Raw genomic sequence first — 15,886 nt, forward strand, 5'->3', positions numbered from 1 at the left:
TGGAGACCTATCTATAGTTTTAACCTAACTATATCTGGAGAAAATACGTAGGAAATAAGCTTTTCATCTATTGATCGTACAATGGCTAGGGAGGGGGGGAAACAGGCTATGGTAGTCTGTAGTATATTATAATAAAAGTTTTATTTTACTTATTGTCATTCTTGGTTTAAGTTATGTCTAAATTGTCATAAATTATGTAATGCCTTATTTGCAATTATTTGCATCATTTTTATAAATTTATAAATAATTTTATTTTTATAAATTTATAAATAATGATACAGTAGTATATCTGCACGTTTTGTTGATACCCTATTGAAGTATGGCTCTGCTACATTTCAGTTCCACTTATTAGCACTAGAACAACGGAATCAGTCATTTTGACCGCAAAGCTACTTTGACATGCGATTACACCCAAACAGTTTATCCCAGGTTGTTGAAATTTCATGACTTTTCTCACCTTGTCAAGGCTAATAAATTCCTAAAATACGAATATTCTAGGTTTCTTAATTTGGGAGTAAAATGAAGTTCTTCGATTGATGGTAGCGGTCATTTTGATTGCTATAGACATATTTAATTAATGATTTCAAATCATGCTGGAATGGACAGTCTTCTTATGCAAGCATTAATGTTAAGGGAACAGATGTTCTCTCAGAAACTCAGATGATCACAGTGTTTTCATTTCTCCTGTACCCATTTTGCACTGTTCAAAGGTACCCTTTTGAAAAAGATAGTCATTTTATATTAATCAATTCATTTAGCACATATTTTTATGGATCTTTGTGCTTCTACTGCATTGCATTCGCTGTTACAATGTCACATGAAGAAAAGAATCTTATATTCTTGAGTTATATTATAAATATAAGTTTAAGAAGGTTTGTTAAGATGTTCAGTCTTATTGAGTTATATTTATAATATAACTCAATAAGACTGAATAAATAGCTTTAAGAAGTTTCCGTAAATAAAAATGATTTTTCCTATAGCAGTCAAAATGACCACTACCATCGCGTTCTTGGTAGTTTAAAATTCCAGTTCTAGTGTTAAATATTATTTTCTTTGTACTGAATCCAAATCGCTTCCTGGATTACGGTTTCCCGTAAGTGTTGTTGCATATACCTGTGTATGATAAAAACTATATAACACTAAAAAAATGTTGTTCTTTGATCATGTTTTAAGTTTTTATATTTTATTTTTTAGCATCTATGATGCATGAAGTCGGTAGTTTCTCATCTGTTCAATCACTTCAATCCAATGAGAGACAAATTTCAAAGATGCTGATCTCAGATGCAACTGGTAGTTTAAATAGGTTTGATCAGGAAGTACATTCCGAAGCTGTGCGCTTCCAAAGTGTTGTTTCAAGTACAAGCTCCTTGAGCGGCACAATCATACAAACTTCGCAGCTGGAGAAATCGGATGATGTATATTTCCATAGCATTTCTGATAGCATTAAGGGAGCACCCTCCAGCCAAGATCCTAATAGACGATCTCAAGCAGAAATTCAACGGAAATCAAAAGATTTCACTGGAGATGAACCACATTTTAGCGCAGAAATTAAAAGCAATACAGATATTAATCATTTTGCCTTCAAAAATACGAAAGGTGTTGGTGTTTTTTCTTCTGATAACAGGAATGATGCCACAACACGCACTGTGTCAGAGAACATTAGAACTAGCATTTTCAATGCAAAAATCAGTGAACATAACGATGCTGTGATGAAAGCTGACGTAACAACTGCAAAGCCTGTTGACACATCAGAAGATAGAGACTCCAAGAATCCTGTTTCACTCCCCAGTGATTTATCAACGGATGTGCCCCCGCTTTGTGTGTCGGCTCTAATCAAAAGCATTGAAAAGTCTGAATCAGTCTGTAGGAAAGAGAGTGGTCTGGTGACGGGTCCATTGCGTTCAAGTGCCAAATTTGAAAGCAAAGTAAATGATCCGAGCAGTTCAGTTGACTCTTCCGAGGAACAACAAGGTGTTCCAAGTAGCTTCCAGGATATAAGTCAGCCATTTGAACCAACAAGTTCAAAAATGAAGTCTCCTATAGACGTACCTAAACAAACAACAATAATGTACTCTAGTATTGAAAACAAGAGGTCAAGTCTAGAACTAAAAACTAGCAAACACTTCGAGAAAGGAATTGGTGAACGGGACAACCCCTTGAGGTCCCCAATAAACCCTGCTGTTGAAGAGGCCAATTCACCATTTGAGCAAAACAACTTGGAAATGGCAATAAAACATCAACTACAACACCAGAAAATTCCAAGTCCTCATGAGCAAGCATGTAGTAGCAGCGGCAAAATTATTTCAGGCATGTCTCCTGAAGAGGAAAGTATTATGAGTAACAAGTATGTTGCAATGCAAGTTGACAACCTCGGTGATAATGACAGCCGTGTTCTCATCTCCCATCAAGTTTCTGACATAACGGAAGCATGTAATTATGTGACTGTGGATGAAAAATTCAATAGTATTAACATACCAAGTCCAAGGGATACGCTCGAACACATTCAAAGTGGCCCTATGAGTCAACAGTGGGTTAGCTCACTCGATGTTCTATCGACTGGTTTCGACAGCAATGTATCTAGTATCACCATCAATTCGAAAACTTACAACCACAGAGCAACAGATGATCGTGTCACTGTTTCCGTAAAGTCCATTTCAAAAGAAAAGATGACTTCTGATCAAGAGATTTCCCAACCAAAACAGGTTCCAGAGGACCGATTTTCTAAACATTCTGCTGCAAAAGACAAAGTAGATACAGATTCCTCGAAAATTTCTTTAAATCAGGGAATTCATCTCAAACCTTCAAAAAAAAGCAGTCCGAGAGTGGTGAGCGCCGATAAAGAAAACAAAGCAGAGAAAGAAGCGCTGTTGCCACAAGTAAAAACCCCAGAGTCAACCAAGCGCCTCTCTGTAGAAATAGTACCTTTCAGTCAACGTGTTAAGGATCGTAAGTACCAGCCTCTGTCTTTTGCAAATAAAGAGGCGAAAACCGAAACTACAAAGTCTACTTCCAGTGTCACAGTTGAAAGGAATTTATCTGAGAGAAGAGTTGCTGGAAAGAGTAAAGACACAGATAAAAGTAATAACCGTCATTCATTTTCAGGCGTCATACAACAAGCGGCTAGTGTTAAAATACCTCCAGTTACCACTAAAAAACAACCAATAAAACCAGATATCAAACCAACCACGAAGATGGAAAAATTGCATTATCCTGTTGAGATTAGGATCCATAAGAACAAGAGCTTTGAAAAAGATTCTGCCAAACCCATTTCTTCAAAGGGTAAAGCATCACCAGACAAATTGTCTAGAAGTGAGGATATTATTCGGGGTGATACTAAAGAGCCACCCAAAAGTTCTAAGTTACCCAATGAAGGACCCGCAAAATGGGAAGTCAAAGTTCAATCGACGTCATCACTATCAAGAAAAGAAGCAAGTCATATTACAGAATCAAAAAGTCCAGAACCCCCAGCAAAACTTTCTGCACAAGTCACAGTAGAGCATAAATCGATTGAAATCGATAATAAGAAACAAGAGTCGTTATCAGAAAACACAGCAAAACATTCTTCCACTGAATCTGCTAAGAAAGATTTTCCACGTAAACCTCTTAAGGACACTCCGCCATCGGATGAACCTGAACCAGAACTCTTGAGGGTGTTTGCACGTCGTTCTATCAAGCAAAAGCACTTTGATAAAGACAAGACAGATAATAAAGAAAAAGATTCTGTAGAAGACCCTTCACCAACTAGCGAGCCCTCACTTGATATCTCACTGAAGCTCTCGGAGAATCTTCGCACACCTAGCCCTTCAACCAGTAGTAATATATCTATTGGGACACCTGATGGTTCAGAGAGATCCGAAAGTGCATCTCCTGAGATTATAAAGAGGAAATCTAAATCATTTAGTGAGAAAGAAAAACCAGGACCTCATTATGTAAAGCCACCTAAAGAAATCGTTTTGAATCGCAGACCATCTCTAAAAGTTGTTTCACCCGATATAATAGAACCTGGAAATTTTGTACAAAGACAAAGACTGGCTAGTGAGCCTGAGGTAACTGCGATTCTCCCTCCCGCAGCAGAAAACAATGCTGTCCTCCGAATTCAGCAGAGTTCTGCTCTCACTACAGATAAGACTGTTTCAGTGTCATGCAGAAGCGAACATCTTCAAAGAGCAGCTTCAATATCTATTTCTCCTTCTCAGAGTCTTTCAAATGGTACTTCCATTGGGGTAGATTCTTTGAAGGGTAAAGAGAACCCAGATGCTCCAGCCCCCTCATGGCTACAACTTGCGCAACAAAGACGAGAGCTTCGGGAGCAGCGGGAGCGACTTCTACTTGGTTCTTCGACCAATTCTTTTCTAGACGTGAGTGAATATTTCTCATTTTGTAATGGCATTAATGCTATTGAAGATACATACAAATAAACATGTTGAAATAGATGTCCAATGACATAACACTCTTGTAACAATAAACCATGAAAATAATAATTATTCCCCTCAAACTTTGCTTTTATGGTAGGGGGAGTCAATATATGGGAGTCTGTCATTTACTATTGGGTGACTGGAATATTGAAAATGACAGAAAAAACTTTTTGCACTAATAATAATTGACTTTTTTTTCAAAACTAAATAACTTTTAGAATGCAAGTCATGTACAGTGATTTCTCACTTGTAAGACAATATTTTGCACTCCCTGTCAAAGATACATATAGGAAAGCCTTGACAAATCCCAGGCTCCGGGTCGCCATGGCGACTATAAAATCGGTATTGCCGCTTAAAAATTTTAAAATGTGGTGGCTAAATTGGAGTAAATCTTTAAATTGGAATCTAAGAGTGACACAAAATTTTCTGATTTCATTGCGCTACATCTTTCAACATGAAAGAAGAGAAAGAAAACATTATTTAGGACCGTTTTTCTTGAGCAAAATACCATGCTTGGCTCCTGAAAAATTGGGCTGCTGCCTAAATACTTTCTCGATTTGTCAAGCCCTGCATATATATATAGAGGTAAATAATACTACAATGAAACCTGTGTATAATGATACTGTCTATAACCATGAACCTGCATATAATGATTATTTGCTTCAAATAGTGCGAGTGCTCAAACTGTCTACAATAATAACCTGTCCATATAAATATTTTTTCTAGGTCCCTACAATATCATTATAGACAGGTTTTACTGTATTCACTTATAGGTGATTACCTATATTAATAATATTCAGTTAGAAATTCTTTGGAATATGAACTGGGTCACAGCTCAGTATGTTTATATACTTATTGGTGTTATTCAAAAAAATAATTTTGAAGAGTAATTTTTTTCACTTTTCTCCAGAATTTTAAAGGGTAGTTTTGTAAAAAAATGGAGTATTTTATATGAGAAAAGGGGAAATAAAACTCTAAAGAAATTAAAATTTAAAGGAGTATTTTCACTCCTGAACACAATTTGAAAGAGTAAAATTGAATTTTCATGCATGAATCATAAATATCATCATACGCAATACGCATCTAGATTCATATTACAGGGCTCTGACTTGTTCCACTTTTTGGTAAAATGTCTCCTTTTGTCCTACTTAGGTTTCATCTTGCTTGATTTTGTCCTACCTTTTCTTTTTTTTACCAAATCTTAATAAAATTTATGTAATTGATTTTAATTGAGGAGGGAAATCATAGATATATTGCCAAATATTGCAGATTGCAAGTAATGATTCTGCCAAAGCAGAAATTGTATAGTTTTTAAGGTTATTTGGGAGAGGGGGTGTATGTGGACCGTTTGGTTTATTAATTTTTCTTTTGCTTAGTTTGATGGTTTAACAAGTAGTCATCAAAAACTTCTGTCTGAATTGAAAAATAATTTTGTATTTGCTACCTCACATGATCTTCATGGTAACTAACATTCATTAATCAAAATTATCGTGTGCATTTTGCGTATAGGTGAAACAACAGTTTGCATAACAAAGCAGTTGGATATATAGGTCTATTGTAAGTTTTATGGTTCTGATGCTGCCCAATAGCATTCAATTGACTTCTGTATTTTTAGGGCATGCAGAGGCATAAACAATATTTACAACGCTCAGCAAAGAGTTAGAAGTGAAAGTGCTTCATTTGTCAGAAACGATTACACTGGCATTAAACAATAAAATGTAAACAAATCCCCTTAAAAAAAGATTGAAAATACAGTAAAACCATCCAGTTCATCTTGGCTTGTTTGTATTGGACCCTGCAATTATTTAAGATTTCTCACAGTGCTTTTGAAAGTGGTCTCGAAAGAGCGTCATTCTTAAAAAGTATTCCAGTTGTCTTCATAGTTTTCTTTGCATTGTCAAAGAGTGTTGACAGACTGGACTGTGGAAGACTCCAAAAAAGAATGTAATATATTGTGGGGAGAGACTGAAAAGAATTATCTGTGGTTGCTAATATCCTGTTTTGTCCAAAAATTGTTTCTGTTGCCAAGTCATATTTATCATTTTGCTTTGGCTTGAGTCAATCTTATAGGATACTGAAATACTGCTATGGATTTTTTTTTTTTTTCAATTTAAAGAAAAATTGAGGATTTTCATTTTTTTATTATGCTATATGATTATGTTTTCTAGGGGGATACCCAACGCCCCTCATGCTACTTTTTCTAGTTTTTTGAGTGGGAGCTAACACTGATACTTATGTCTCTCTCACTTTGGTATCTTTTCTTGTTCCCTGACATATAAGTGAGAAATCACTGTACCTGGACATTTTACAGAAAATAAAATTAGAGCAATATATAATAAAATTTTTAATTAAAATATAATTTTGCTTTCCCATTTTTATTCCTATACAGTATATGCTTTGTCTTCACGCTTTAGCTCCAAAATTGATTTCCATATTTTCTATGTGTTCTTCATATAGATTCTCCAAGTCGAGAATTCGTTGGTGAAGGTGCTCTTTTGGGTGAGCACCCATGTTTTCTTTGAATTTTTTGGGATTAGCATGGAGGAGATGAGATGTGCATTTTGAGAAACATTGGACATTTCCTTTTCGCGTAGAGTTTTGTTTTTCCACAACCATAAGATGGCGTTTGGTCCAGCCATTACCTCGGAATCCATTAAGCATGCAAACATAGATGTTCCAATCTTTTTTATCAGTCTTTGACTTTTTAGGGAAGTTCTCTGCATTCCAAAATTTTTACTGTAATCCGATGAAGTTCGTATTTCAATCTTTGCCACAGAAAATGTAGGGAACATATTGTAGGTGCTTTAATGCTGCTTATTTCTCATCTAGGTCTGTGGTAAATTATTTTATATGATAAATTTTTATGTGCAATGGTGATATACATTAGTGCTTTTCAGAGATCATTTAGGAGGAATAAGCAAAACGTTAGTATTTGTTGAAAATTGTAATATCACATGACACAATGCTTAGTAAGGAGAGGCTGTGACTGGTATTATACCATTGTATATATATATATTTGCAGTTTCTAGGTCTGGAATCAACTATTTTTTATTTGGCTTAACTTTCATTTCAATGATGGGAGGCAATTTGACTTTATGATAATTGATTGCCAATGATGGCTGTGTGCTTCCTTTTAGTTTCAATGAAATATGGTCAACCCTTAGGTATCCATGATCTGTGAGCTAAATAACTGGCAATTCTTCGGAAAAGCTACCATTTATCACATAATATTTTTGTGATACTTTGTTACAATTCAAATAATCCTGCTTTTCGGATATTTGGCTTCCAAAATAACAGAAATTTTGCTATCCCAAGTTCAAAAGCAAAGTTCTAAACACATAATTGCTATTTTTTGCCCTTTTTAGTCGTCAGCCATTGAAAATTGAGGCTGGTTACTCTGGAACAAAAATAGTGTTACATAGTGATAATCGATGCATGTTTGAAATACTTTCTTAATGGCATTTTGTGTCATACAAACACAATTTTTTTCTCGTTCTTTTTCACTAGGCTGCAAGCAAGCCATCTCGCTCCTCAAAAGTATGGGACATGGTAAATAACTTCCAAAAGATGCAAATGACTTAAGAATATATGCATATATATATCTCAGAAATGGGCATCAAGATGTGCCAGTCATCATGCTGTTCAGCTGCTTCAGTACACTGTTATTAGGCTGGAATTAAATCGATGTTCTCATCAAGAGGATGCTTATATGTGCTTCTCGTAATAGAAGTCAAAATATAAAATGAACTAATGAATGTTATTAAACTAAATGATTAATTGATTAATTAATTAGATGTATAAGTGTGTTCTGTGAGACATGTTTAGAAGAACTTGTGAAAAAAGTAATTATAACTATACAGTATTTTATGCTGCTCTCTACAGATCAATGTTCTATTTTAACACTGTTTAGTATGAAGAGGTCTGACCTGTGAAATCAGTATGTCATAAATATTACGATGTTATGTTTGACTTCTTTGCATGGATATGATTCGACTTTCAAAATTCAATAGCTGTTAACGTTCAAGCTAGGATTAATATTTTGTTATATCCTTGAAAATCACAATCGGATCATAAACATATGCATAAAATGTGTATTTTTTTTAACTCCCACATCTTTTATACTTTAAAAAAGTGCCGTTAAGATTTCTTCCCATTCACACAAAAAAAATCAGAGTTTGAGTACTTGTAGAATATATCCGATTCTTTCTTTGTGTAATTCCAATGTTTTTCTAAATTTTCAATGTGATGGCAAAAATTTCCTTCTGCCCAAGGAATGTTGGAAGTATTTCAAACGTGTGGGGTGCTCGCAGGGCCACTTAGACAAATACGAAGGGTGCGGTTGCACCGGGCCACTAAACAAGATAAAAATACTTTTCTTACATTTTTACTTTAACTTTTAGGTTTGACTTAAGTTCAAACTATTTGCTTTGTCAATGTTATGTTCAGGACATTTATATGTTCCAAAAGGGTGGGGCTGACGGGTCTCTAACCCGGGACAATTCTTATCAGTTTTTGTTTTTCATATATTACTTATTAAAAATTCACGAAAGTGGTTCCCACCAAAGATCCTAGCCTAGGGGCTCTACTAAAGGATGTGGGGTCCATGCCAAGACCTCTAAAATTTAGTCATCAAGCCCTCTTGCCTAGAGATTTTGCAGACCTCCCTCCCCCCCCCCCCCCCAAAGCCAGCAGAATAATGAAGATAGATCTAGTGCCCGGACGCTGGACCAGAGGGGGCACTAAATTCTTTTTTAAAATTATTCAAAATTACATGATGGAGGCATAATGCATGCTTGCCTGGCTAAAAGAGTGGTTGCAGCCCTGGGTTGGGCCCTAGCCCTTTCTTCACGACCTTTAGGTGCAGGACCATCTCAAGACTATCATGAGCCCCCAAGTCAAGTGATTTTTGTGAGGTCTCCTACCTGGCAAATTCCCGAATATTTCAACCAGATCTCATTTTATGAGGCCCCTATGTTGCTCGAGGTCCCCGGGCTGTGCCTGGGTGGGCCAATGTATTAAGACAGCACTGCCTGGGGGCACACTTGCAATTTTTGAGCTGAGCAGCAGGCACTATCGTCAGGATCGGTTCTGGACATTTTTCAAGTGTAAATGAATGATATTTTGGTGATAAAAAATCGCCCCCTTCCAGCTGGTGCCCTAAGAAATTGGCTCCTTTCCAATTGCAGCTTTCTGCGACCTTGTAGTTTGCAGGATTCAAGATCAGGCCCTGCCTATCGTCCAAATTTATTGTTGAATGGTTTTTTATTATCATGAAAAAGTAGTTTGATATTCATTCTTGGGTGCCAATGTAAACCTGGCATGCACCAGGGTGTTCATAGACAATGGGGGATTAGGAAACCCTGTTTTATAGAGGGTCGCAATGCTGTTTTTGCACCTGGTCGTTAAATACTTAATCCCATCCATGGGTGCTCATCTTGATCTTTAAGTAGGAAGTTTTGATTCCTGAATTCATGCTCAAGCACCCACGGCTTCCATGCCACTGCTTGGACTTGAAAAACTCAAGCACAATTAGAATATATAGAATGCGTGTGGTCAGGGAGGATAATAAAGATTCTAAAATACCAATACAACGCCACAACAGGCAAAATGCCCAACAAGGTGGCTAAGAAAAAGATGCCCAAAAAAATGTGACAATTCATTTGTACTTCTGTACAGTGAGATTAGGACAAGATAGTTGATGATCCAAGGTCGCAGTCAATAACAAAGGTGGCAGAAGGGATATATATTCGAATATAATGCAGTTATGTCATTGAGCAATCATGTGCAGTATCCCTCCAAGACATCAGGTCTAAGTTATGATCGAAACATGACCCTGGCTAGAACAATACACTTATCCTATAGTCAAGATCTCTTCCAACCCAAGTTTTCAATTTACAACAAGGCTTAGGCGAACGGTAAATTCACCTTTTGACAATGCAAAAAAAAATTGTGTACATGGAGGGGGTGAACATATGTGATATATGCTCATTATTAGACCGTGCTTTAGCCATTAAAATATGTAATTATAATTGCAAGATATTACTATGTGCCACTTCTGAAATAATCAGATATAATTGATTTGTGATTATCAACTGTGATTTCACATATAAACATGGTTTTTTTTTCAGCTGTGAAATAATTCAGAGAAACGTTTGTTAGTTTTTTGTTTCCACTGCTTTCTAAAAACCCATTGTTTAAAAGATGTTTTATTTGCGACTATACTGGTTTTACAGGTTGTGCTCATTTTGGGTCCACTTTTGTAGTCCCCATAATCCTCTCTTTTTTTTCTCTCTCTTCCCTTGACTGTGTAAATACATTGCACTAGTGTTGTATGTGTAATTTTCAATGTCTGTAATCATGTGTATTTTTATAAACATATTTTTATAATTTGATACATTTGTTTGTAATGTGTGATTGTGAATGAGTGACAAGAAGACAAAAATATAAAAAATAATTATATATTATAGGGCGTGAAATTGAGAGAGGGAAGTGGGGTGTGTGCTGTTGATATATATGGCCAGTGGCTGTATTTCGAGATTGGAAGGAACGTTTTGTGCATTGAATGAGGTTCTTGTTCCGATTCTTGACATTTTCTTCTCCTCACTCAAGAAAGTTTTGTGCATGTCATTAGCATGAACTTGAACTGTTTATGTATCTTTTCTTGGAATTGTTCATTTCTTGTATGCGTTCAGTGAATCATAAGTATCATGTGAACAATTATTTGAAATAGCTAACAGAATTTTTTTTTTTTGTAAATGATTTCATTTCTTGTTGTTGGAGGTACTGTCAATATTATTTACTGAAAAACAATGCTTTCATTATGATAGATGTGGCATTTGTGTGTGCTGTTAATGGGGATAAATTGCCACAAGTTGATACGTCAGGGCATGCTAGCAATTAACCACTAACATCATTTGATCAATAATAAAAATTTATTTTTTGTCATAAAGTAAGTTATTGATTTTTCAGTAGAATCTCTTGTAACTGGATCTTTCGCGAGATTGTGTGTTAAAAAGTCCAGTCGTCCTGTTGAATTGATTTTATTTAATTCTTAATATCAAGTCATTATTATTTTTATAAGTAATTATTTGTTGGCTCTGTAAAACATAATCAGTTAATTTTTAATTTAATCATTAAATACTGTTCGTAAAATAAAATATTTCTCTATGAAGAAAATATATGTTACGCTAAATGTGTTAAACCCGGCTACTATGCAAAATTGCGGTGGATTTTGGCGAGTTTAATAAATTTCCCAAAATTAATTACTTTTACTAGCGATTATGCACAGTACCCAAGCATCGTTAGTAAATTTGATAAGTACTAAAAAAATTATCAATATTACCAGGGATAATGCATAATACCGTAGCGTTGTGTCATTGGTAAACATAAAAAATCGTATTATATGATAATATACTATACATGATAATTCATACATAAATCATTATATCGGTAAGATCGTAAAATTTGTAATCATTATATCTGGGTCCGACTATATTCATCGCACATACTAGACTCATTTGGAATTATTTTCGTATTTATCAAATTCAACAATTACACTAGGGTAATTACACAGATAAAGTTGTCACAGATAAATTTCAAGTATTTATCAGATTCACCAACAACGCATTGGGTATTATATATATATTTCCCGGTAAAAGTAATAAATTTATCTAGCTTACCAAGACGATTGGTAAGTATGCATAATAACCGATTTATCACATTTACCGTAGCACATATATATTTTATCTAGATTCTCTGTTCTGTACTATAAAACACTATTTCTTAACAGTATTTGTATAAAGAAAGCTTCATCGAAAATAATTTTTGGTTCCTCGCTTCTTTCGAGAAAATTGAATTTTGTTTTAACTTGACAACCCTACAATTTTAAGGAGTACTGTATTAAGCAATTAGACGTATCTGAATTGCCATTGTGAACATGCAGTGTATGGCCGAAAACTATTAGTTAATTGTTTATTCATGCAGATAAAATTTCCATTGCATTCATGCGATATGGTGAACCTGAGTGAATAAATCTTTTGCAAAAAATCTGATGTATTGCGCACTTACAAAAATTTTGTTTTGTTTTAATTCAACTCGTTTAGATTCTCATTGTAATGACTTTAGTACCGTAATTTCCCGTAAATAAGCAGCTGGAATGTACTATATATGTTGTATCCGGAAAAAATGACTTTAGAGAAAAGTTTTTTAGTAGAAACGCTATGGTTGAGTAAAAATTATATGTTTAAGTCTCCGTAGAAGTTTCCTTTTCTTTTTGATAATTTTTGGAAAAAAACGAATTGAATATCAGAAAATGTCCGGACGTATAAAAGAAAATTAATTTAATTGAAATAAAAATGTTCATGAAAATTTTCATAAGAATCCCACGAAGTTAAAATGTCAGGAAACGAGTTATTTAAATAGGGCGCATGAACTAAAAATTAACTTTCAAAGCTGTATCAGCCACAGCTTTATTTCGGGACATTATGGTAACGAGGTTTTTCTTATAGCATCATAATCACCATCACCTTGAGGGACAGGCACAGGATATTCCTCCATAGAAATCAATGTTAAACTTATTTGTTTTACTTCACAAATGCGGAACTTGAGTAGGGTTTCCCGCCAGCATAATTCGCAAATGCGTCGCGATTACACGATTTTTTTTTACAGAAAAGAGCTCTATTCAGCCAATCACGTTGCTTCTTGGTTTATGATAATTCGTAATATTGTACGATCTGTTGTTCTCTGTTGTGCTTTCGCTCACCAGGCTTCGTTATTAACATAACTTCGATTAATACACTGTATGCCATACGAACATTCTTTAATTCACGTAAGCTAAAACTACCATTCCGTGGTTAATGGTAGCGAGTGATACAAGTAGTAGAGTGCATTTCGAAAAATTCAAAATTTTTACACTTCACAGCTTTACTGAAAGTATATTAGTCCCTATTCTGTCAACCAATTTAGTGTACATGGTAGTGTATCAGACTTGAAGACCTGAGTTCGAATCTAGCTCACTGATGCAATATTGTTTTTTTCCCACTCCTCGTCCGAAAATGATTTAAATCTTTTCATTTACCTTCGGTGGTACAATATATTGTGCAGGCACTTAAAATTTTATTATGTATTAAATCAATTGAAAATTATAACGCAAACATGCAGAAAAAATTGTTAAGACCAATAACGCGCCACATCAATCATTTTAAAAACATTTTAAAAACACTCGATTTATCGAGTGACAAGTCGTATAACACGTGTTGCGTGATTTTGCATATGAGTGAACGTGTTCTGCGACTTAGACATAGGCGGAAATAGACTTGAAGGTCTGGGGGGGGGAACGATGATGTCAATTATTATATACACATACATTACACCAGTCGACTCCTCACTTTTGAAGTTGCCCTCCCGTATCTCCACCCATATGAACACGTGTTCTGGGACTATATATATGAGTGAGGAAGTACCTTAAGGAGGCTCATACCTTCTAACATGGTGAAAAACGACTATATAAAATAGAAATATTAAAAATACTATTTAACCGTCGATTTATTTTAAATTTTTTTATACATGTTCTTGATTGCATGTGCTATCCTGTGCTGGTATGAAGTTTCATGAACTGAAGAGTTTCCTTTATTTTGCATCAATTTTTATTCAATTAAATTGATGTCATGGTATTTTATTATGCGCGCAATCGGTTTGTAATGTTTTTTTTTTTGTTGAAAACTTAAAGAATTCAGTATCCAAGATCTATGTAAAACTTGATACCAGCATAGGATAGCACATACAATCAAGAACATGTGTAAAACATTTGAAATAAATCAATGGTTAAATGGTATTTTTAATGATATTTCTATTCATAGAGCATAGTTTTTTCAAGGTTGAATTCATTTTGCTAAATTTCACCGTAAAACACATGGATATCTTTTTTTTTTTACTATTCAATATCATTCCATCTTAACATGATCAGACTGCAGTTGTACACCGTTACACATTTTTTTCATGCACATGGTGCGCACAAAATAAATAGCCGCTTCCAACAATATTCATAGGAAAATAAGTATTCATATACTGTACGTCGTATGAAATTTTAAAAGTGTCTGTTTCTTTTTTTGTCCACAATGTATGTATGTATGTCTAATGCTGTATGTTCATTACATATTCAAATAATTTTTTTATTGATTAAACATATCTAAATAATGCAAATATGCGTTCTATAGAAATGGCTGAAACTTTCTCGAAGGTTGACAACCGATTTTACGCAAAGAATGAAGTTTTACAAAATGATAGAAAAAAAAAACTTTTTTTTGTCTAGTCTGTATTGTTTTGCTGTAGCATCGTGTTTTGTAATTGTGTGCAATCATTTTCCTCTACCATTATTATTATATAAATATAATTTAATTATTTTCTACCGTAATATCCTCTGGCTGTAATCCATTCACATTCAATTTTCTGCTAGCTATTTTGTCGTCTCCATTGATGAAATCTCAAGGAATCAAGGGGTTGTGATGGGAGAATTTTTTTTTATAAAAGATGTTTATCCTCTTCTACTTGCATCTATAGGCCATCTATCTATCCTATGCCATCTGATATTTATAAAAAAAATGAAAATTGTCGATTGTATTTAAAATATTTGTTTCATTCCAACCTCTCAGCAAAAAAGTTGCAGATGTTTTACGCAGGAGTTTATATATATATAATCCGCACTATAAAAGAAATACAAATATTGGCTCATCCGTGGATTACAGGCAGGAGAAATTACAGTAACTATTTACTTCTCACTTGGATGTAACGAATCTCACTTGTGCGCTTCTTTGATATTTACAAGATGGAATAAATAAATAAAAAATATGCAAATGCTTTATCTTTGCACAAGTCTCTCCAATGGGATAATTTTTTAACCTTTTTAGCATGTTTATTAATATGTATGATGTGTGTATTTGATAATTATGTATTTTAGTTGAAACTGCTTGTAAATAGAATCTGATTATACTAGCCGTGATTGATGTGTGTCTGTGTGACTTTTTTTTTTTTAAATACGCAATATTTAGGGTTGTCGGATCACTAAAAATAAAATACGGAACACGTTTCTTTCATCGCTCTGCTTTCTTGAAAGCGATAGATGAGTGGAGGGGCTCTATATATACACATTAATACGTCGACCTACGAAAGTTCTAAGCTAAGACGCCTTCATATACTTCACATAGCGTATGAAGGGGTTCTATTCTAAGCTATGCGATTTTGTGTTAAATTTTAGTTCTTGAATTTAAGCGTAATTCGTAAGCGTTACGGAATAATTGCCGAGACAGAAACGAGATCGAGACCCGATTTCCGCATGGGCATCTACCCAGGGCTCCATGTTTTTAAAGGGGGCAGCTAATTTATATAACAGTATATATATACAGTATATTTTAATCAAGGATTTTTTTTTTATAAATTTTATTTGGTAAAATTTTGGAAAATTGAGGAATTTCCCT

General features: G+C 34.5%; 1 protein-coding gene across 1 annotated transcript in view; it reads left to right on the forward strand.

Moving 5' to 3' along the window:
• The window catches only part of LOC149070441 (uncharacterized), a 236,875-nt gene extending 221,464 nt beyond the window's left edge, over positions 1-15,411 (forward strand). Inside the window, exons 11-12 of the mRNA XM_089250182.1 lie at positions 1,195-4,358; positions 7,923-15,411. Of these exons, the coding sequence (XP_089106308.1) occupies positions 1,195-4,358; positions 7,923-7,997 (3,239 nt within the window). The 3' untranslated portion in view covers positions 7,998-15,411. The remainder of the gene's footprint in view (positions 1-1,194; positions 4,359-7,922) is intronic.
• Positions 15,412-15,886: the final 475 nt, after the last annotated feature.

This window comes from Pholcus phalangioides, unplaced genomic scaffold (assembly GCF_987345545.1).
Source record: "Pholcus phalangioides strain wild (caught in Gottingen) unplaced genomic scaffold, Ppha-v1.0 ptg000022l_1, whole genome shotgun sequence".
Taxonomy (NCBI): Eukaryota; Metazoa; Arthropoda; class Arachnida; order Araneae; family Pholcidae; genus Pholcus; species Pholcus phalangioides.